Source organism: Symphodus melops, assembly GCF_947650265.1.
Source record: "Symphodus melops genome assembly, chromosome: 2".
In the NCBI taxonomy this organism is placed as follows: Eukaryota; Metazoa; Chordata; class Actinopteri; order Labriformes; family Labridae; genus Symphodus; species Symphodus melops.
Window position 1 is genome coordinate 23833828 of NC_136692.1, and position 23490 is coordinate 23857317.

Here is a 23490-nt window from a genome sequence, read left to right on the forward strand (position 1 = left end):
ATCATCCCACACAAACACACAGAACAATCAGTCCTCGGTGATAAATGCCAGATTCTCTCCTGTACAAGTTTCACACTGTCTCTACTTGAATATCTATCTGGACAGATACAGCTCTGAACATGGACTTCGTTAGGATTGAGGAGAAACAGATTCAACAGATGCAAGGTTACAGCTAAGTTTCTATTTTTTGTGGGTTAGATGGGTTTTGATCTTCTTTAGAGTCTTTTTTAAATGTTAAGTTATTCTGAGTTTTTTCAGGGATGCTGTTGAAGGAATGTGTTTTCTCGAGGTATGGATTTTTGTGACTTGTTCTGGCTGTTGATTTTTTGATGGTATTGAACATTGATGCGGGAAACATCTCATTGCAGTTTAATGTTGTTAGTGATTGTTTTCATAATCTGGCCATTTAAGACGTTAAAATCATACATTGGAATGGATAACGATACAATGTGCACATAGTGTTTGTACTGCTATTTTTTATTTCTTTCAGTCATATGCACAGATTGATGCAATTTAGTGGATTTAAGTGAAGATTTCTTCATGAATTTACTTCTATGCTCATAATGATTTAAGTCAACTGTTAAGTTTAAGAATTAAACTCAAACATTAACCCCATTAATTTCAGTCCTGCATGATAAATGTGTTTTGTTTAATATGGTCACAAACAGAGTAATCTGAGTTTTAATTTTTTTTATGAAATTCAAAAGAGTTGGATGTTTAAATCCTGACCTGCTACATCCTACAGCTGACCTTGATTTTTCTTTATTAAGTGGAATAAAAATAAATTCATAATAAAGACATACAGTAAACAACAATGTCTAATGTTTTCACACTTTCCTCCATGGCACAGATGAGGCAGAAGGTGTGGAGGAGATCTGACGAGGTGTGTGGGCCTGTATCGTGACACAGAGTGGGTGATGAGGACCATACTTCCTGTGTGTGGAGGTGGTGATGGAGAGGAGTGCCGCAGCCTCCGCAGCAGGGTGGGCAGAATGAAGAAGCTCCTTTGGCTGCGGCCCAGTCAGAGCGTGGATGTCCACACCGACACGGAGCCTGGTGTGTGGCTGACGAGCTTCCAGCTTTTGGACACTGACGGACAGTGCGAGGTGAGTTGAAACCAAACTACAAGAACGGGTCTTGGCTGCAAGTGATAATTATTTCAACAATTTACTCTACCAAATATAACAGACTAATACAAAATATTTAAAAAGGCTTGTGAGTATGTTTGAGCCCAATGTTTTTCTTCTTTAAGTTCATTATTTGGCAAGAGCAACAAAACAGCCCCAAACGACAAATACATTACACCTTCTATGGAGTTATACATTCAGAGACTAATTGCTCAGTCACTAACATTGATTATACGGCTGGGTGGTTTGAGTGTGTTTTTGTATAACAAGGGTTTTTTTAAATGGACTTTCTCGCTGATATTTATTGTCCTCTGATATTTACGTCATTTTGTGATTTATTTGGGGTAACTGGGCTACTAGTGATCATACACATATCTGTAACAGAGTAGCTGTCATATATTCAGTCATTGTTTACGTCAGGTTTGTACCTGGGAACTTCCACTCTCAGCTGAACATTTTTGTGTTTTGTAGGTCATGAGCACCATCAGATGTGTGCTTACGCTTAAAAAAAGAAAAAGTGCCCCAGGAAGTTTATAAAAAACCTGTTCCTGAGCTCTGTATTTCCTGCTGGTAAAAAAAAAAGCCTTTTGAATTTTTGATGGAACAACTTGAACCAGCACGTTGTAGAGTCATCCATGCTTTTGCTGGTTGGTTGTCTGCGACCTCATCAACCATTCACGTGTCTAATGGGCACTAATTGAGGTTCCTCCTGGCACTCTTTCTCTGCTCTTTTGTTTAGCCTTTGTCGAAAGAGTTGCAGGGGCAAACTCTGATGAATGAGTGTAGACCTTTGGTAAAGCGAGAGACAGAAACTCATTAGAGAAACAACAAGCTCATAATTGTTTTTGAGCTAAAACAGCAGCGCACAGCCTGACAAAAAATGTTCCATGTGCTCAGCATGTCAGTCTTGCCATAATGCGTTTCTACTCGTAAGCAGTTTTCTGAATGTACTGTTTACAGCAGTACTGAAGGATATTTTGCATGTTGACTTTATTTCATTCTTCCATGAACTCACGTGTTGAAGTTAATTAAAGGAGCTGAATTGTTCTGCTTCGCGTGTTATGACTGCCACACCCCTGACACCATCAGCTGGAGACGGACGAGACAAACCAGATTCCAGACTGCATTCTTCTGTAGCAGAGGCTCTGAAATGCACTGTTCACAGCATCTTATGAAGGTGTTACTGTAAAATGTCATAGGATTGTTTTTTTGTAGATTGAAAGTAGGAATTTTAGAATGAGGAAAGGATATAGAACATTTAAAGTTAGAGAACCTTTCCCTGATCCAGACTGAGAGCTTGAGGAAACTTGAATAACTGAGCTGCAATTTTTAGAGTTTGGCCTCTAGAGGTCAGAGTGGTGTCTCTGTCATGTACAGTATTTATATTTGGACTGAAGTTAAATTCAAATGTCCTTATTAAAAGCTGTTACTTAAGTCAATTTGAAAAAGGACTCACAGTTAGAAATATACCAACCCTCAGAAAAGACCAGCAAGTTCAGAAATTAAACCTGTCATATCAACTGGCTACAAAAATATTTAATTCATGTGTGGATTATATCCTTCATCATCCTGAACCATTTCCTCCAATGACCACATAGTAGGTGGACTGGCATGAGTAAATATATACTAGATGTAGCAGACTTTATAAAGGTATGGACAAAGCTGCTGAAATTCACAAGAAAAACTATATTTTTTTAGCTGACCCTGGAAAATCTATATTTATGTAGCTTACCCTCGAAAATCTTGGCGACTCGCTTTTTTTTTCAAACAACTCTATCCAACACTCTAAAACTTAATATAATTAATTCACTGTTACTGCATTAAAATGGACTGCTTAGTATGCCTACTTATTTTTCATTTTCATTTTCTTGCAGTCCACCACTTAAGGTATCAGAATTGAAGTATGCCAGTTCAGTCATGGCCTCATATTTAAATGTGAATATTAATTAACAAAGTCTTTATAGTTCATAGCGTAAGCCCCGGCCTTACCACTCCCTTTACTCCGCCCAATGACTTGCTGCTTACGCCCATTCCCAGACGTTCTTTCTTCTCCCCAACTAGTTTGTCTTCTGGCACTCTGTCTGTCGCTCATCTCATTGAGAATTGACAATGTTTCTCTACGTTTTTTTTTATTGTTTAAAAAAAGAAAAGAAAATGGACGTATCCGATATTATTCCGACTAAAAGCTGTGTTAGGGTGGAGCTGGAAGCGTAACATTTGACCTGCGCCGCGGTCGAAATACGTGAAGAGACGGGACTCTTTTAATTAATTTCTTTTTTTAATCCTTCTCCGCTAAAAGAGCAAACATGGGCAAATGGCACTTGTCAATGGTAGGTTAAAACGCATATTTTCTGCATTGTTTTGAGGGCGGTCAACGAGATGCAATGTATTTTTGTTGTTGTTGCTGTTCTTCAGGTGAACCTCATTAACTCTGACTTATGCCACCAGGACAAACACACAATGGGTTGACTCATTGAATACTGTCATTGTGTCCCGCAGTTAGCGCGCACTCTGGTTATTGTCCAAGATGTGATAACAGGTGTTATGTATGTGTATATATATATATATATATATATATGTGCCTCTATTGTTGAAATAATATGGTGATTACATTAAGCCTGTATGGTTGAACTGCTAACCCTAATGTTGCCCACGTGTGCAGTCATAAAGGCCCATTTTAGAGGCAATGCATAGTTGTTGAAGATGATTTTTGATCTGCCTTATTTCAACCAAAGGTGCATTATTTACACTGTACATTATTGATAAAGAATACAGTGTATTAGATTTAACAAGATTAGATTTTAATTGATTATCAGAATAAGTGACATGATTCAAAAAAAGTTTACATACACTCATACATACATAAGTGGCAATGTGGCATGACCTTACAAATCTCTAAGTATTGTTGAGATGATCATCCAAAATATCATTGCTATCATATCTGCTACTGTTTTTTGTTTTTTTTAGCTATTTACATGTGTTGAATAAAATGCATTTAATGTGGGATTGTTCCTCTACATTGATAATAACAGGAAATGGTGAGAGGAAACATACCAAGGTTTATACTAAACGTGTAAAGGATTGTGTTGCAACCTTGTAAGAAGCTGTAAAGCTGTCTTTGCTCGATAACTTGGAGCTTTATTTGTGGACTTAAACATGCTTCTTTACCCACTCATCAGGACAGGGTTAGTCATCAGGTGTCTGTCACGTAACAGTGCAAGGCTGGGTCACAAGCAGAATTCTTAAGAATGAAGCTGCCAAAGTTGCTGGTAGTGCAGAGATTTATTTTATTTTAATTTTTTTAACTTTTCTAAGTTCAAGAAATTGTCTCTGTTTCTGTTTCCAAGAGGATGTATTATTTACCATATTAAGTAGAAAGGAACAGAGTAGCAGAGTGCATTATATTTACTGTAGCATATATATAAATATATATATATTTGTGTACTCGGATCTTGAACTTGCATTCTCTCCTGCAGGACCCAGTGCAGGAGTGGGGGGAGGAGGAGGAGAATGGTGCTGTGTTTGGCATCACACTGCGCAGAGAGCCAGTTTTGCACAGTTCGGACACAGTAGAGTTCCAAGCAGCCTTCAGCTTTGTCCAGTACCACACGGTGAAAGTGCGTAGGTTAAAGGCCGGCCCCTTGGACCGTCTCGTCACCCACCTGCTGACTCCGGAGCCGGAGGAGCCCAACTTCACCCACATCTTCCTCTCCACTTACAGGGCCTTCACATCCACAAACACCCTCATTGAGCTGCTGTTTCAGAGGTACAAAACTTACCATAAACAAGGCTCTGCAGACTTTAGTTTACTGAGGCATGTGTTCATAACATGAAGACTCAGCTGGCAAAGCAAGCCAACAAATGAGATAACTGTGGCTGTTTGACTTCTATCTACTGAGTTTATTATTTCAGATTTAGTCACATAAAAACAGTCTAGTACTGCCTTGACCTATGTTTTCAGTTTTACGCTAAACTAAACAATCCTAGCGGCTTACTCTGGTATTAGATGTAGTGGAGATATTTGAGTGGTGGTAATTCTTTGATCTTATCAATGACTAGAAACACCCTACATCTCAATATTTTCTGAAGGTATTTTTTAGTTTCTCAAAAGGCTTAAAAGAACCTTAAGACTTGGTCTATAAAAAATCAGCCTTTTGTTGGATAGGTTTTTTGTTTAATGAATCTTTTAACTTATTGATTTTCTTTTCTTTTGTGTACTACTTTTAAAAAAGTTGTCCTTTTATCCAAATGCAGTATATGTGAAGCACGTGCGTCACCAGCATTTACAATATGCCTGAAGCTTGCATCTATTGTTAGGGAGGACAGCCATTGAACACTTTTTAGGTCACCCTAGGTTTTCTAAAAGAGAAACTCTTGACGCTGCACTGGTTACTATGGCAGGTATGATCGTCATGAAATAAACAAAGCTGCTTTGTTCCATTAGACAGGTCATGACGACAGCCTCCACACCCAACAAAATCCCAGTCAACTAGGCTCTGAGATTTATTGTTCTCATTTAACTTAAACATTCACTCACAGAAAAGCCTTTCTGGTTGTAGTACTTTCCAAAAATATTTGTGAGAAAAAGTGAAGATTTCCCAGAAGGTTTTCTTTCAGCCTGGTTTATGATTGATATTACTAAGAAGCTCAGACTCGGTCCATAGAACCTGCCCAGTCCTTTGTCTCTCACAGGTCCATAAACCTTTTCCAACTGGTTTCCTCCTTGAAACTCAGCTCAATAGTTCTGTTCCCTTGATATATTTTTTTGTTAAACAGTCACCCTCACAACTGTGATGCTGGTGGCAACATGGTTCCTGTGAGCTTTATGTGGGGTCAGCCCAAGAACAGTGTTTGCCCTACAGGATCATGTTCAGGATGTAGCATTTTGTTGCTGCCATTAACCTGTAACGCAGTTGTACTGTATCTTTATATAGGCTGTATAATTTACAGTTTAGGTGTCTTATTTTTTTGATAAGAAACATGTTTCACTTTCTTTTATTTCTGAATTTGAAATATCCTCCTAGTTTCACATTTCGGCCATGTAAAGCAGAGAGAAAAATGATACTGTATAAAGGCCAGGATATGAGTGTTGATAAAAAGCTTGACTTATAATGCATTTACACTAAAATGATTCCTTTTATGGGTGATATTGTTCTGTGGACACTTGGTAAGAGGGTGTTGCGTTTTTATTCATTTTTTTTCCCACAGGATGAAAAGTGAGGGAGGAATACATCTTTACAAGATGTTTTCTGTCACTTGTTGTCCCTTAATTTGGTGGTTATAACCTAGATTTAAATGTCAAGTAAAAACAAACCTTTATGATGTCAAATGTTTTGCCCATTTCAAACACATACAAAGTGTAACCTTGTGAGTGGTGAGACTTGGCTCACTGCTTTCAGAAAGATAATACAGAATGAGAATAATAAGATTGAATAAAGATACTTCACACTTAAGTCACAAGAGGAAACATTTTGAAAAATTGCCAATACTTTGGCACTTGTTTTCCTCTGTGCTGTTCAGTGCTCCTTTGGTTTACAGTATTTGTAAGTAATTACTGTTGAGAATACAGAAAAGTGCAGCTTTTCACCCTCTCAGTTCATATCATTGCCATGTTTGAAATCATTTTGATGTAAAACACAAATCAGACTTTCATATTGACTACAATAACAATACAGAATATTTAACTTAAATCCAGATATAACGTAAATCCAATTGAATAACAACAAATGAAATAAAAACCCAATCAATGGCATCTAAAGTCTCAAAAGGCACATGAGGAGGGCTTCCCTCTGTCCCATCACTAAGACCATTCTGGCCGTTTGATCAGTTTTTTTAGTGCTGGCTCACCCAACATATAACAGTATTTTGTTATAAGTAAAATTAATTTTGGTTTAATTTTTCACAGAGATGAGTCAACCACCAACCTGGATAACAGTGTGTGCACACGCAGGTGAGTTTTTACACCTTCTGACTAAAGTCGGGTAGATATTACTTCAATCCAAACTGAGATGTGATAACTGACTTTAATTAGCCCATTTTTAAAAAAATTAAACGTATCATAGTTCCATACGTTGACAACAACCCTAAAATTAAAGCTTGTTGATTTACCTCACCCTTCCTTCAGTACCTTACGTCCAGTGATCAGACTATGGCTGGAGGAGTACAGTGAAGACTTTCATGAGCCTCCTCAGTACCAGGCTCTCCGGCTGTTGTGTGCCCATTTGCGACGTCGTCTCTGTTTCAGACGATTGGCACACACTGCTGAGACCCTCCTCAAGAGGCTCCATGAACAAGGTATGAGGCAATGGGAGATCTAACCTGAATGATTTATTTCAACCTGCCAACCCAAAGCACGAAGAACAGGCTACTTTGAATCTTTGGGCATTATCCAAACTTTAAATAACATCCCATTTTGTGCAGTGTTGTTGATGTGATTTGGTGTGTTTGACAGATCGCAGTCAGTCTGCGTCAGTGCACCACAATGAGTCATTGAAACTGCAGCACAGTAATCTGGAGGACAGAGTTGAGACATGCACGAAGGAAGAAGACAAATACAACTTTATGTTCTTCACTGAGAGAGAAGTGGCAGAGCAGCTGACCAGATTGGATGCTGTAGGTTTCATTATTCCTTATCTCAAAGCTCATCTTTGTGTTACTGTCAGTCACTTATTTTTAATGCATCACCCTGTCATCATCTCCTTCAGGAATTGTTTGTCAGAGTTGTTCCTTTCCACTGCATGGGCTGCATCTGGTCCCAGCGTGACAAGAAGGAAAACAGGACCATTGCGCCGACCGTCCGTGCCACCATCTCTCAGTTCAACGCTGTGACCAACCGTGTCATCACCTCACTCCTCTGCCCATCCTCTCCCAGTCCTTCCACTTCTTCACCCATCTCATCAGCCTCTTCCTCTACCTTCCTGTACCCCTCTACTTCCCCAAACTCACCTCACCGTGCTTACACCAGCCCTTCCCACAGAGCATACATCATCGAGCGGTGGATTGCTATCGCTCAGGTCAGGGTCGAAAACAGCTTGAATCCTATGAAAGGTTGCATGCCCATACATATCCTTAATTTTTTTTATTCTCTTCCTTGTCTTTTGTGCAGGAGTGTAGACAGCTAAAGAATTTATCCTCCTTAAGGGCGATCCTTTCAGCCCTGCAGTCCAATGCTGTGTATCGCCTCAAGAAAACCTGGGCTGCTGTCTGCAGGTCAGCAAACGATGAGATTATCCAAGACTTACCGGACATGAAACTTTATTAAACACTGTTTGTGAAATTAAGAAAAAATATATTTTTTAAATCCATTGGGTTGACTTTATGTAATATTTCTTTAAGCATGTGACCTCAATCAAGGTGAATATTTACTTCTAAAAGAAGGCTGTGTTGACAAACTGAATTTGTTTGCTTTTAGGGAAAGCATGGACACCTTTGACCACTTGTGCGAGGCTTTCCTCGATGAAAACTGTGTGCTAACCAGCAAAGACATCCTGGTGGAGGTAACTACTTTTTATTTTTTTACACACACACGCACACACACACACAGCCTGTTTGCTGTCTAATTTAACTGTGGAGATTTATTTGTGCTCTTTTCTGGGGCATGGGTGGAAATGTGAAAGGCACTGGCCTGTTCACTTAATTACAAAAGAATCACTGAACCAATGATAAACTATATCACAATGAGGCAGCAATAGGTTACTTTCTAGTTGGAGGCAGGCTTTGAATTTTTGATGTTCTTTCTGTATTCATTTGATTGATTTGCTGCCTTTTCCCTTGATTGTGATTATAAGGAATAGTAAAGACAAATGTATTATAATCTGCTGTTACGTGTTGTAAATGCACTTTTAATATGGTTCTGAGAAATGGCCAATAAACTTGTTCCTTTTGCTGTATTGTTTCCAGACAGCGTGCCAGTATTTGTTTTCCCTTTAAATATTCTTGTCTTTTTGAGCCCAGGAAACTGAATAAATGTTCAGCGTGTAGCGCTCCTTCATTTCTTTGTTCGCAAGAACTTAGGAGGAGCTCTTATTCTTGAATTTCCCTTGGGATCAATAAAGTATCTATCTATCTTAATCTAATCTATCTTCTTTGTTCCCAGAAGAGAACAACTGATATGAGTGTATATTTAGTGACATTACTCATAATGAGCAGCCCAGTTTTTATAACGTATGATAAAAGACCGTTGTTATTCTTTCACAGGCATAATAGCTGACGTGGAAGTAAAGGGTTAATAACTACTGCTATAGACAGCATTGAATATATTGAATACAGGCTAATGATCTGCATGTAAACCTTAAATTTCCTCACTGGGGATCAATAAAGAATTATCGTAAACACATAAGCAGTGCACACCTGAGGGCATTACCAGTACAAAAGGCTGATGGCTTGTTGATGTCTTTGTCACGCAATCTGCTCTGCAGAGGCAGCCTCCCACACCCAATAGCACTCTGTCAGATGGCACTAAACCTTGAAACGTTATGTAATAAGTGTGTTTTGCCAGCACCTTACACCAATTCTCGTTTATTAACTCTCGCAAGAACTTAGGAGGAGCTCTTATTCTTTATTTAAGCTGAGTGCTTTCTGCAGGATGGAAGTCCCCCAGATGACAGCAGTGGTCCAGGGTCCAAGTCAAGTGTCTGCTCAGTGTCCAAACAGACAGTAAGAAAACTATCAACATTTGTAAATAACATGGCTAAATAAAGTGAATGTCAACTACACTAGTCAGGAAAAATGAAAGCCAGATGTTATGTTTCTCTGCCTAGATCATCAGTTCTACTTCCCTAAAGTCACATGTTGTCAAGTTGTTTTTAGTTGCTATTATTGATGCTACAGTTCAAGTTCCCATTTCTTTATTTGATCTGTTCATTCGACGGAAAAGTTAATACAAGTCAAGTGACCTTTAAGTTTTTCCTTCACTTATGGAAGGATAATAAAGCTCAAAACAGAGCACAGTTTACTCTGAGTGATTGTGGGGGTATAAAACAGTGTGTACACAGCCCCACCTGGACTGTTTAACTTTTGATAGTGATGTGTTCTTAGTATAATACGTATATTTCTATTTTAGTTAAGGTCTATACAGCACTGACATTACATTTAATGAACAAAACATTCTATTTTTTTTCTTACTCCTTTATTATTACTTCAAGCTTATTTTATGCACATTAACAATTTGTGGGAAAACTTGTAGGAGGCCACCACTGTATTTGAATTTCTAGTTTCTCTTTTATTCTTTTCTTTAAATGACCTTAGAATTATGTGAATGAACTATTTCTTGTGTTGCCTTATTTGTGTGCTCAGAACATAAACAGTGGAGTTGTGCCATACCTTGGCACTTACTTGACTGTCCTCACTATGCTGGATACAGCTCTGTCTGACACTGTGGAGGTGAGCACAAACCACAGCCACTACCTCACTCTTTTTCCATTTTTTTAGTCGAATCATTTCTTTGTACATTTGGGCTTTGTTAATACTTGAAACTTTTAACGCTTCTTTTTTTGGCAGGGTGGACTCATCAACTTTGAGAAACGCAGACGGGTAGGTGTCGCCTCCTAGTGGTGTCTCACATGCGTGCTATTAGTTTTAATAGACAGGGTTTTTTGTCATTTAACCAGGAGAAAACTCATTGAGAATAAGAATAAACCTCTTTTCAAACAGCATCCATAAACAATGAGCAGCCATACATAGTAACATACAACAAGATATATGAATATAATTTAATTTTAGTTTGAATTAGATGGTTTTTATTTTGTTAGGGTTAATATTTACATGTGAACAGGTGTTGTAAGATAAAACAGATTTGTCCATGTAAAAAACATCACCATAGTTTAAATGCATTCAGAAGAGAACATCATATTTTCATGGTTTCTGAAGATATTTTCCCCTCTTATGTCTTGTAGGAGTTTGAGATTCTTTTCCAGATTCGGCAGTTTCAGGCTTCTTGTTCCCAATACAAGCTCCCAGTCAACACTTGTATCACCAACTGGCTACGGGCACACACACTGCTCACAGATCAAGAGAGGTGAGACTCAAAACACACAAACACCACTGTGATAAGATTAAAATCCAATGGATTGGAGCTTTGTTTACTAATTTATCTTTTTTTGTCTTCTTAAGTTATGAGCTGTCTCGAGACCTAGAGCCTCCGGTCGACCCCTGTCCCAGCTCTCCCAACTCCTGGAGCAGCCGACTACTGAACAAGAAAGTCGCCTCGTAAGTCAGAAAAACCACCTCCATCCTCTGCAATTTTACACAGTTCCTCTTCAATGAACTTGTTGATATTTTGAATAAAAAGGTTTTTAATCTGTTCCTCTATGACAATCTGGAAGAGAAAAAAAAACATATTTCAAACAAAATATATAATATTCAAACGATATTTGAAAGATTCCAGATTCTGTACCCTGAAGATAAGCTCTTGTGACTTTTAAAACTGATTTCGCTTTCTGTGATATGAAACGTATTGCCACTAAATTGCTGTGTGTGCAGGGTGCGAACATTAAATGACTGCACTCTCAGGAAGACCCACGCTGACCAGATCAGTGTGTCGTCTTCAGGCTCCAGCAGTTCAGAGATGGAGGATCTGTCTGCCCTCCAGCCCTCCCCTCTCAGACTAAAACTAAAGGTATGAGGCCCCAACTGTCTCCAGTCTCATGTGTTGACAGTCTGAGTGTATGGAAGTCAGCAAGGGAAATGTTTAAAAACGCCAACATAATTTTTAACTTACACACTTCTTTTGCTCCTCCCCAACCTTAGTCCTTCTCAGGCTCTCTTCACAATGTTGCAGAGGATTTCTCCTGCACCTCCATGTCGTCATCCTCCTCTCCCAGTCTGTCCACCTCGTCTTGCAGCTCATCACAGCCAGACCTCAGCTCTTCTTCTCTGGTCCTGAATGAGTCCTCAACATCAAGCTCTCCTCCAGCTGCTCTGCCTGTCTACAACAAGCAGGTTGCTGACTCGTGTATCATCAGGATCAGTGTCGACTGTGTCATCAATGGAAACGTCTACAAGAGCATACTGGTAAGAAAAATAGGAGGTCACTGCTTAAACAATATTATCAAAGAAGGTTGAAGCGAACAAATATTTCCATTTGAGATGTAACTTGCCTAAAATAAGATTTAATAATATAAATTAATTTAAATTGGTGACTGATTTTCTTTTGCATTGACTTTTGGGTTTAGTTTCCATATAAGGCACTAACATGTTCCTACTACATCCACAAACATTTTATTTATAGTTTATTGTCTATGTTATCGTTTTATTATTATTATTATTATTATTGTTGATGTATCTTGATGTGCTATGTGCTATTTTATATTCTTGTGTAGAAAAAGTTGTTTTTTTTCTGGTCACAATCCAATCCATGATTTTGTTTATCATGGATTGAGTTAAATATTAATTTATTAGTTTAGTTATTAAGTAGTTATTTTTTTAGTTATATATTAAATAGCATGTTTTACTTAGATCTTCTGTGATTCTTCTTCATGTAGACCATTAAGTATAGAAAAAAATTGAAACCCTATAAAATAAAATAAATGCTCAGGCTGTCAAGAAGTGGAGATTGTCACATTTTTTAATTCTTCCACAGATTGACAGTTGGATTATCCTGTTTGTACCTTAACATGTGGCTGTTTGGTCCTTCTCTAGCTGACCAGTCAGGACCACACGCCTCAAGTTATTCAGAGGGCTCTCGAAAAACACAACATGGAGGATGTCAGCTGTCGTGATTTTAGCCTCTGCCAGATGCTCAACAATGGAAAAGGTTAATATTGTCAATATGATGGCTCTCAGGTCTAACCTGCCAGTTGTGATCAAATTAAAGATACAATAAGTTTAAAGCACACACACAATTCACAAATGAATGTCAGCCTCTGTCAGAGAAATTGTAATGTCTCAACATGACATGTTAGCAGTTCCAATAGGATAATAGAGCTCAGACTTCTCCCTTTAACCACTGATTGTTTTCTTTCTTCCCCAGAGCTTCAGATCCCTGACAATGCCAACGTTTATTATGCAATGAACACCTCTGCAAACTATGACTTTGTGTTACGACCACGCTGGAGGAAACACTTTGGCTCCTCTTCCAGTCCTGGGGCTCAGCACAGGAGTCGACACATCAAGTAAAAAGCATCTGGACTGGCTTTTAGTAAGGATTTATATCGGGAAGACACAAGCTGCTCAACTGTGACAACAGCCAAAAAACTCATCTGTGGCCTTTTGCAACTACTCATCACCATATCACTGTACTGCAAACATGAGCCGCTCGCCACTGCACTTTGCCTGAAAATTGGAATTGATTTGCTGTTGGCAAGAAGTTTAAATCTTTACCAGGAACAACACTAAAACATTTTATACCAGGAGGTGAGGTGAAATGAGAGGGAAGTTGCCAAGTATACAGAAAAAGAGACATCAGGAAAAGCAAAGAAATGATAAAGGACTTTGGATATAATATTTTTTCACCTTTCAGTGTGTTGTTGAATAATGCCATATTTTGGATACATGAACCACAATCCACGAAAGACCCATTTCCTTTCATACACGCATGTTTTGGACACATTGAGCTCACATTATGAATAATTACTCACCATAAACTGAACGGCATGTTTTTTTGGGGGGGTTTTCTGCTGCTTAACGATGAATATGAGAAGTAGCTGGTAGACACTCAGCTGCAGAGTCCAGAGAACAGACTTTCTGCGGTTTATGTTCTGGGGATGGTTACAGCAGGCTCCCAGCCTGTGAGGCACAATGACTAACCTCTCTAACCACACAGCCAGTGACTAAGGAGGGAGGCTTACTGTCTGTTGATGAGTAAGCATTTCCCAATGAACCGGCGTTGGATGTGACATCAGTCAGATTTGAGTCGTGCTGGACACGAGAAGAATGATAGTGTTTGAAACACTGTTAATCCTGCTTAAATTCTGCTGTCTGCTAGTTTAAGATGTAAATGTTCTAATTTAACTTAAATCTTATTAATTTAAATAACTATTGCTTTTCAGTATTACATTTTTAACACTAAAGTAGCATGTTAATATGTTTCTGTTTTGTTTGGGTTTAAGCTCCATGTTGGACCCTTAATGAATTATTTTCTTTGGTGTCTAAAAAGCAAGTGAAAGAAGACTTTTATTTTCTCTTGTTATGAAATGAAGGATATATTGTATTTGAGCAAATGTTAATATTCAGTGGACTTCCCCCTCAAATTGATTTTGATATCTGAGAAGTGGAGAGTCATCCTCCTGATAGCCGTTTTTGTTTTCCAGGCTTCAGTTTGTTATCGAGGTCAAATAAAGACCAACAGCCCTTTTACAGTGCTGTGTAGCTTTTTCAGGTGATATTGTCAAAGAGATTCATCTTAATTCATCTTTATTTTTAAATGTCAAATTGAGTTGTCTGAGGATGACAATTTTATGTTTTACATAACATCAGCTCAGCGTTGCAAACCCCTTCCTACAAAACCTTTGATGCAGCATTATTAATGTAAAAACTGGTTGGAATAAAATTGTTTTCAGTGTTTGGACGATGCCCACACAGTTAATCATATCCCTGTTAAAATGTTTTAAATAGCTTTAAAAGAGGCCTTCCTTTATTTTTGTCAAACCTCTGTCAAAGACGCTAACAAAGGGCTAAGCAGCTGCAAAATAAAGTATGAAGGATTACAGGGTTACATAACATTATTTCATTCACTATGCTTTGAAATAGAAGTCATCAACATGACAAGCTCTGCCTGTAAGAGAGATAGTATTTGTATTTAAACAGAATTTTTATTTTTTAAAGTTAATCTAAGCATTTAATGTTTATTATCACTATAAAGTATCCACAAATAAAGCCAATTTAACATCTATCATGAGTCTTTGTTTTCAGTGGTGTACAATTCATTTGTTTCTCCAAAAACTTAACTTGATCAAGCCTTTGTTTTGTTAAGCTTTTAGTACATACAGTGGTATAAACTTTCTGTTGTTTGGCACGACACTGAATATGCTGAAACTGGATCAAATTTATGATTGAAAGTGGCCACAAGGTGGCGCTAAACACAAATACTTCAAGTGTTTTCAACTGCGTTGTTTCCATCATATTCAAAATGTGTAACTGGTAAATGTTTTGAACATCAAGTCTTTTTTTTTTCTCTTCCTAATCAATGTATTTTGTTTATTTCACTTTAATGTTATAATAGACTTTGCATTTATCTTTTATTTTCGAACAGCTAATTCTTGTATTCTTCTTGTGTTCTTGTATCTTATGTTTTTTATTGTTTATAACATAACTTTTTAGTTTTATTATACTATCAGTTCAACTATAATATAAAAATGTCAAAGCTGAACATCTATGATTTGCCTTGACTTTCAGAAATAAAAACATTAAAAAGTCATTCATGGCGTGACCTACATAACGTGAAGTAAGTTCACATAAAAGATTTGAAGGAAAATGTTATTTCTTCACAAATTAGATTGCTAAATTGCTAAAATGAAAGAAGTAATAAAATCACTTCAGCAGCAGAAATGCAAATACCGAAAGTGAGGAGAACCGGGTCAGTGAGGTCGTTCTCTGACCTCTGCCCCTTAATATAACACTGCATAATGCGGGAGGTTAAAGTTCACAGGGCCAGATGGGTGAGAGAGTGTGTGTGCGTGTGCTGTTGAAAGGTCCTGTGTGGTCAGTTTTACTATATGTTGCTTTTATTTCTGTATTTTAAAAACTCGTCTTTCACTCACTCATTAACATTTTAATTGTCTATAGAGGGGAGGTTAGATTTATGATAGCTTAATGCATTTATGATTCAAATATGATCATTTTATCTGCTCCTCTGCTTATCCTTTTGAACCACTTAATCCAATCCTTCCCTTTATGCTTTTTAAGAGTAATTTTGCTCATCTATCTCGTACTTACTGCATTTGCATTATATTGTTTAATCATTGGTTTGTATTGACGATTTTATTAGCATCAAATTGCTAATAAGGTCATCTCTCATATGTCTGCGTGTGACTATCTCTACATTGGTTTATACTGATAGAGTTTCAGCACCCCTGCAAGATGATACACGCTGCTCTTCTCTGATGGTTTATATTACATCAAGAAACTCCTTGGTCTGTGTGTGTGTGTGTGTGTGTGTGTGTGTGTGTGTGTGTGTGTGTGTGTGTGTGTGTGTGTGTGTGTGTGTGTGTGTGATCCAACATATGAATCAACAAACAAGCTTTGATTTTACCTGTCTAGCTGTCTCCTTTTCCTTACCTCATAATAAATTAAGACTTAAAACTCAAATGTTTTGTGTGTGTGTTGTGCCCGGGTTCAAGTCCTACCCGTCGTTTCTTTGCTGCATGTCATTCCTTAGCTACTCGAGCCACAAAAATAAGGGCATAATAAATAAATAAGAAATCTTTAAAGAAAAATGAAACTTTAACTGAGTTGAGAGCAGATCAAACTGTTCACTCATCTTACAGACATCAGAGATGTGAATTAAGCAGGATAAAGCTGAATCCTTGCTTATTTCGAACTGACTTATTTAAGTGGGAGCTTTGTTCCATCAACTAGTTTATGAGTCCTGGCTGTGTTACCATGGCAACTTATGTTGGTGAACAAGTCTGCTCTGGACTAGGCTAACTGTCAGTTTATCTGTGTCAAAACCAGGTAAGTTTCCGCTCTCACGTCACTCGTGAAGTTATATTAATAAAAAAGATCATAAAACTCATCTCCATGCTTTGTTCAAAATCAATCATGAATACAAACCTTAATTATGATGCAAAAGTCACACATCTAATGCAACTAGACGTGAAGAAATAATAAAAAAATGTAAAACAAACATGATTTTCTTAAAAGACCCACCCTACTCTGTCTCTGATTGGCTGGTGAAACATGAGAGATGGGCAGACAGACCGAGAGAGAGAGAGAGAGAGAGAGAGAGAGAGAGAGAGAGAGAGAGAGAGAGAGATGCATGATGTAGGCCTACAATACTGAAATGGATAGTGAGTGAGATAATTTAATAAACTGAGAATGAAAAACACTCTTTCTCCTGCCTCCATTTTATTGATTATTCTGAGAAATAGACATTTCATCGTAGTTACTGACCAAGGAGCAGTTTTTTGGTTGTTTTTTTTTTAACCTTTATTTGTCCCTGTGGGGCAATTGTGCACCAAGCGTTCAGCGAACTGACCCTGGTAGAGCAATTCAGGGTTAAGTGTCTTGCCCAAGGACACATCGGACATGTTACTCGCAGGAGCTGGGGATCGAACCCTCGACCTTCCATTTGAGAGACGATGACTCTACCCACTGATCCACAGCCGCCCCTAGTTGTAATAGAGGTCTACCCTTTACTTTGTGGTTTACATTGTATAAAGGTTTTGATTCTTTTAAGTGTGACAAATGGTGTAGTCTATTTTTTTATTTTAGGCAATACTTAGATTTCGATCTCTGTGGGGCTTTCTTTCTTTCTCTATACATACAGGAAGGTCTGCAGCAGGTGTTGTTAGGTCTTATAAGCTGCTACTTGGATGCTGTTTTTATTTTGTATACTTTATTCATCCTAGAGGGGGAACATTTTGTCTTATTTTGGAGATATGCTTCTCACACACAGGCCTGAATCACACACATGCACAAGAAGGACCAGGGGACATGCATTAATGGAGAGATGTCAGAGTGCTGCGGCTGCCCCACTGCCTTGCTCAAGGGTACCTCAGCAGTGCTCTCCAGCTATCTATCTCATATTTTGAAAGTAACTCAGAAAATAATTTTTAATGAAGTGTCTTCCTCCAATTGTGGAATCTAAATGGTGACAAAATTAGTCTGAGCCCCAAAGCCAGAGGAACCACTCACTAAGCCTTGCAGGAATAATGGTACAAATAACTTAAAACGTGTGCCATAGATTCCAAACCATATCTCTAAACAGAACAAGAGGATTGCATCATTGACTATGTCAAAAGCTGCACTGAGCTCAAAGGGCTGTTTAAACTGAGGGTCTGCCAATGTCAGCAGCTTAAATAGGTCACCTACGATCTTGAGAAGCGCAACTTCTGTACATTTGTGAGCAGAAAAAGGTGATTTGGAAGCTAAAAACATTTAATTATAATTTATCGAGGGTATAACTGCTGATATGCACCAATCTTCTACAGGACATTGGCTAACAATTAAGATAAAATAATGTGTCTAAAATTGTTGAAGCCATTTAAATCAAGACTTGGTTCCATTTTCAAAGTTATCAGACCTTTTATAACTACAACTGTCTGGACAATGGCTTTCTTGAGAATGACGTGTTCAACTGGTCTACTTGTCTAATTAAAGGATACATTTAAAAAATCCAGAATTCAGCAACCATTGATCTTTAATTGAGGACAGTTTTATAAATAAAAGGGAGACCAAATATAGTAACAAAAAAACCCAAGGGTTTGGTGTCTTAAAAGACAGAAAAGTTATCTATTGAACATGTGTACATCTCAAGTCAGATATTTGCACAGCTGTTTATTTGAATCCCTTTAAAAATATATTCAAATACAAAATAACTTTTTGTATGATGCAACTGTGTCTTGATAACCTTGCCCCGGTTACCCAAGTTTGCAACCTCACCATGTCACACACATGCCCTGACACACTTACACATTAAGCCTAAATCCGTCCAAACAGACAGCTGTGTCTAAAGTCATGTGTCTGTAACCCCCCAGCACACACACACCCCTTCTTGTGTCGATACTCTACACGAGTTGCATGTCTCCTGTTCACTCAACTGAGATTAATAACCAACGATTTATCACAAATTAGTGTGCATTTTCTTGCATGAGATGCAAAAGTCACTGTGTGTTTGCATGTGTATGTGTGTGACTGAGCCGCATGCCTTCTCAGTCACGCAGTTATATGGTACAGTAGGTCAGTGGGAGAGGATTTGCTGACATGCTCATTGTAACATCTTGTTCAATCTTTTTTGATGCAATTTCATGTGTTTCCTGTGGGGTTTGCACAGCTGAAGATCTGTGGTTTAACAGTAGACAGATGGGAGAAATGGCTGAGACAAATCTAAGGAGGTTAATCCACTTAATAACCACCACAAAGGACTGCAGGTTACCTCACACAGCTCCAGCATGTTGTTTGTCCGTCTGGCTGCAGGAACTCCAATAATGTCCCCTAAGGCTTACCTACAAATGCAGACTGTGCATTATTCCTGATGAAGCAGCACTGTATCAGCTGTGAGTAATGTATCTGCAGAGGAGCATTTACCTGATAAATATCTGTGTTGACAAATTTGAGATTGTTAAAAACATGTTATCCCAATACAAGACTCACATGCATGCTCAGTGCTGTAATTATTTGTCCCCTCAATACTTGTTCTAATATGACCCCCTTCCTAAAATAATCTCATGCAATGGATTAAATCAAAGACTAAAGTTAAGTGTGAGCTAATTTGATTCCTAGTTCTCAGCTAACAAAATCAAGAGCGTTATGTCCATCTTTATAGGTCCTTTGGTATATTTCTCTGAGCAGAGTATTGTGAGCATTACAGAGTAAGTTTATAATATGTAACATAATAAGGTAATCAGTTTCTCAAAAGAGCATATATTTGAGAGACACCCGATTGTTGTCCTTTAACTTTTACAGTAGTGTTGGCTAGCAAATAATTTCTACACAGACAATGTAAACAGGAGAATGAGCACACACCAAATTGTAATAGTGCTTTATGAAGAAACAACTTCAGAGAGCACAATGGCGGCAGACTAACTCTCCATGCTGATTAACTGTATTGATATCCATTAATAGATTAATGAAACATTTGGAGCTTGTTGGATAAGGCACAAGTAGGGGAGGGACATTCACCCTAGTTAGACTCCTCCAGCAGCTATATGGGAAAGTTGACCAGAGGACTGCATAAAGAATGGCCAGCACAAGAGCCCCATAGAGTAGAAGCCAGAGGATTTAGAGCTCCCACTGCTGAAGGGCAGCAGTTGCTCAGTCTGCAAAAGGTGTGAAAAAAGACATTAAACAGTCAGTGCAGACCTTTGGGACGCAAATTAAAGTGATTGTCATTAAAGTTTACAAACATTAATGGTGCAAAAATAAAGTGTTTGTCAGATATGCATTAAAGTGTCCAACGAGAGACTGACCCTTAGGACAGCAGTGCAGATAAGAAGTGAGAAAAGAAAACATGAAGGGAGACATTAATATAAAAATACATTTGAATTAAATATTTCTCAAACATGCCTCAGCCATTTTTAAAGATTTTGTAAGGTAGCTAAAAGGGTAATAGTCTCTCTACACAAATATAAACACACGCATGGAAGTCAGTAAACTGCTTCCTTTAGCATACAGGAACAAGATATGGTAATGGGACCCAAGGGTGGTTTAGCATTGCATAACATGGAGCTGATTCATCTGTGCGCACGCACACGCATGAACACACATAGTTATTCCTGGTGGCCTACTTTCATTTCAGAAGTGCACTTTCTTATGACCTACTTCACATTGTGATGTGACTACATCAGTGATGTGTGTTTTTGTGTGTATGTGGGGGGTTTTTCATTTAAGTGTGCAATCCTCAAATTATTGTAGTACACACAAATGTAGCTGTTCAGCGCACACACACTCTCCATCTCATACACAGACATGCGCTGACCTAGTTTACAGTGCAATGTGGATTGAATGGGTCATGGCATGCAGCATAACACTCCTGAACTGCAGCCAACCAGCATGATCAACTGGGGATTATTTTTTGTTTTTTCACCCTGTTTCCTCTTTCAGGACTTCTGTTAGCATGTTCACAATCTTAGCCCAATTTTCTCATATTGCTAATAAAAACACGAATACCTTTTACTATTTTATCCCATATCAAAACTGTCATGCAATACTACTTGATAAAATCAACTTAGATTTTTAACTTGTCATGTCATTTGGTAGAAATGTTTAAAGAAGGAGACGGTTAACGCAAACATGTTACGCAATAATATCAGAGAGTGTAAATAAAGATTGTACAAACCTTGTTTAAACCTTTGAACTATGATGTCATCAAAGAAAAGATGCATCAGGTGATTTACAACATCCCTGTTGCCCTCAAAGTCTTGGTTTAGCTCTAACATGTTTCCAAAAAGGGGGAATTTTTATTTTTCTGTTCATTTATGTAATCATCATAACACACAAATCCAAGAGGCTAAATAAGAAATGGATAAGGCTTGCAGGGTGATAATGAGGGTCAGCAGGAATAATAAGAATCATTTGGAAACACTAAGAATATTCACAAAAAGAAGCCAAAGCAATTCCATCAAGCATGTTATTGCCTTTCATCATTGAAAATGAAGAAAATGATTCAGTCCTTTATAATTCAGGAATAATAATTCAAATGATCATAAATCTGAGAATTTCATGGGAATGTACTTCTGATTCAAGAGTGCAGATGGGGATGTTTAGAAAAAAGGAGAAGGAAAAACACGAATGAATGGAATGTGAGTAATAAATTGATCTCTGAAACTAAGAGTCGACCCAGTAAACTATGACCTACCTAGACCTGACTGTGCACATGCAAGGCAGCTTTTTCAGATTACATATCATGACTAAAAGGTATGCTTGATTAGAGAAGCAATCAAAATGGATAACATATGGAGTGGTAAAAAATAAAACATATAAAAATTAGAACCAAAGCAATAATATAATCAAATGTCATGTTTTGGGTAATTACCCTTAACAATGAAGGACTAAATAAAGCTTTATATAAAGGTTTAAAAACTCAGAGACAGTTTGATAACTGATTTCCTGGAATACACAATATTTTTGTACTTCTCAGTAGCCCGTAATCACATATTGGAAAACTGTCTATAATTTTAGAATAAAATCTGATTATTCCTGATCACTTCAACATTATTATAATTTGCTTCAAACAAGCAGAAAATTTGATCTCTATGACGATTACAGACAAATAGGTTTATTTTGTTTTATTTACCTTTTGCACACGGATCTATAATGTAAGCCAGGTCACGTTAGCGTCATTGTACAATGCTACACCATTGAGCTCTTATGGGCTTTTTCTCCTCTCACTCTGTGGATCTAAGTCCCCTTCAGCAGAGATCTGTGCAGTGAGTGGTGTTCTGCAGCGTTATATAAGATGTACATCCTCTGCTTGAGGACAACTGTCAAAAATGACTCAAACCCGAAAACAGAAATGTGTGAACACATTCACTCATACCTAACATCACTAGGTCTAACTCAAATCCTCAGCTCGATCCTCGTTACCCCATCCCTGCCTCTCCCTGTGCTGTTGACCTACATACTGCAGCATCACAGTTACATAACCTGCTTAGGCTGTTGATCACTGCAGGCCTTGCAGGGCCAACACCCCCGCCCCCCCCTCTCTCTCACACACATATAACTCTGACACACACACACACACACACACACATTGCTATGAACTTATTAGTTTTCATAAACCCAGGCCTGGCTACTTAATGAACTGAATTAGAAACTTTAATCTTTAATAAGTCACTGAAGATCCATGGTAACCCATAGAACGTGTGATAACAGAGAGATAGGTACAGTATATGAAAATGTTAATATATACTGACATATGTATTTGCTTAAAGGATTCTAAGTCCCCTTGTTTTTTTTCTCATAAATGTGTACTTGATTTGCTAACCTGATACATTCACCACATAAATACTTACTGTATGTGTGTGAGAGAAAGAGAGAAAGACAGAGCTCCTGACCTCCTCCCTCAGGCAGCAACAAGAGAGAGCTTCTTTCTGATTAGTTTGTTCAAGTTTACACTGTGGAGGCATGTGATGTAACCCTCCCTCCCTCCCTCCCTTCTTCCTCTCGGTCTTTCACTCTGAATAACCCCACTCTCTCTCTCTCTCTCTCTCTCTCTCTCTCTCTCTCTCTCTCTGGCTTTTTCCTCACCCCCTCCTCTGTCCTCTCCTCTCCTTCCTCACTGACCTACTTTTTCTCTCCCAGCCCGTTTTCACAAGCCTCCTCACAATACAAAGCATCTTTAACAGCCCAAACATGAAATAAAAAAAGGGGATAAGTGGGAACTGGAGATACTTAGATGGGAGGGAGGGGGAAGATTGTGTAAGAAAAAAAAAATTAAGAAAAGGACAGTGCGAAGAAAAGCAGTGCAGTTCTTGGTAGTGTCACCTTGTTGTTGCTCAAAACTCTGAATGAAATCTGTCAATAAATCTGTTTGTACTTTCAGACCAAAACCTGTGTCCAGAGTTCCTCATGATGTTTTTGTGTTTTCTTCAAATAATAAAAAAATAAAATAAAATAATGCGTAGCTGCATCTCAATGACGTAACAGCTCTTATGTAACCTTCACCATGGCATACTCAGCCATTGCCAACTTGTTGTTCCCATCGGATCTTGCTCTATTAACGGGAGGGTCAGAAAGAGACCTCAGTCACCGTTCACAGTCTGACGCA

The 23490-nt window shown here is 38.2% G+C and overlaps 1 protein-coding gene across 2 annotated transcripts; it reads left to right on the forward strand.

Annotated features, from left to right (window-relative positions):
- On the forward strand, window positions 1–14953 carry rgl3a (ral guanine nucleotide dissociation stimulator-like 3a). 2 transcript variants are annotated; one of them, XM_079337917.1, is made up of 18 exons: window positions 1–165; window positions 851–1106; window positions 4604–4893; window positions 7033–7077; window positions 7252–7421; window positions 7579–7739; window positions 7832–8140; window positions 8233–8336; window positions 8539–8623; window positions 9711–9782; window positions 10422–10508; window positions 10626–10658; window positions 11021–11142; window positions 11238–11333; window positions 11607–11742; window positions 11874–12137; window positions 12765–12879; window positions 13096–14953. In XM_079337917.1, exons 2-18 carry the CDS (start codon window positions 918–920, stop codon window positions 13239–13241), a joined length of 2424 nt encoding a protein of 807 aa, XP_079194043.1. In that variant the 5' UTR covers window positions 1–165; window positions 851–917; the 3' UTR covers window positions 13242–14953. The 2 variants fall into 2 exon arrangements, with proteins under 2 accessions (XP_079194043.1, XP_079194044.1); XM_079337918.1 differs by lacking the exons at window positions 1–165; window positions 851–1106 and adding an exon at window positions 2936–3457.
- The last annotated feature ends 8537 nt before the right edge of the window (window positions 14954–23490 follow it).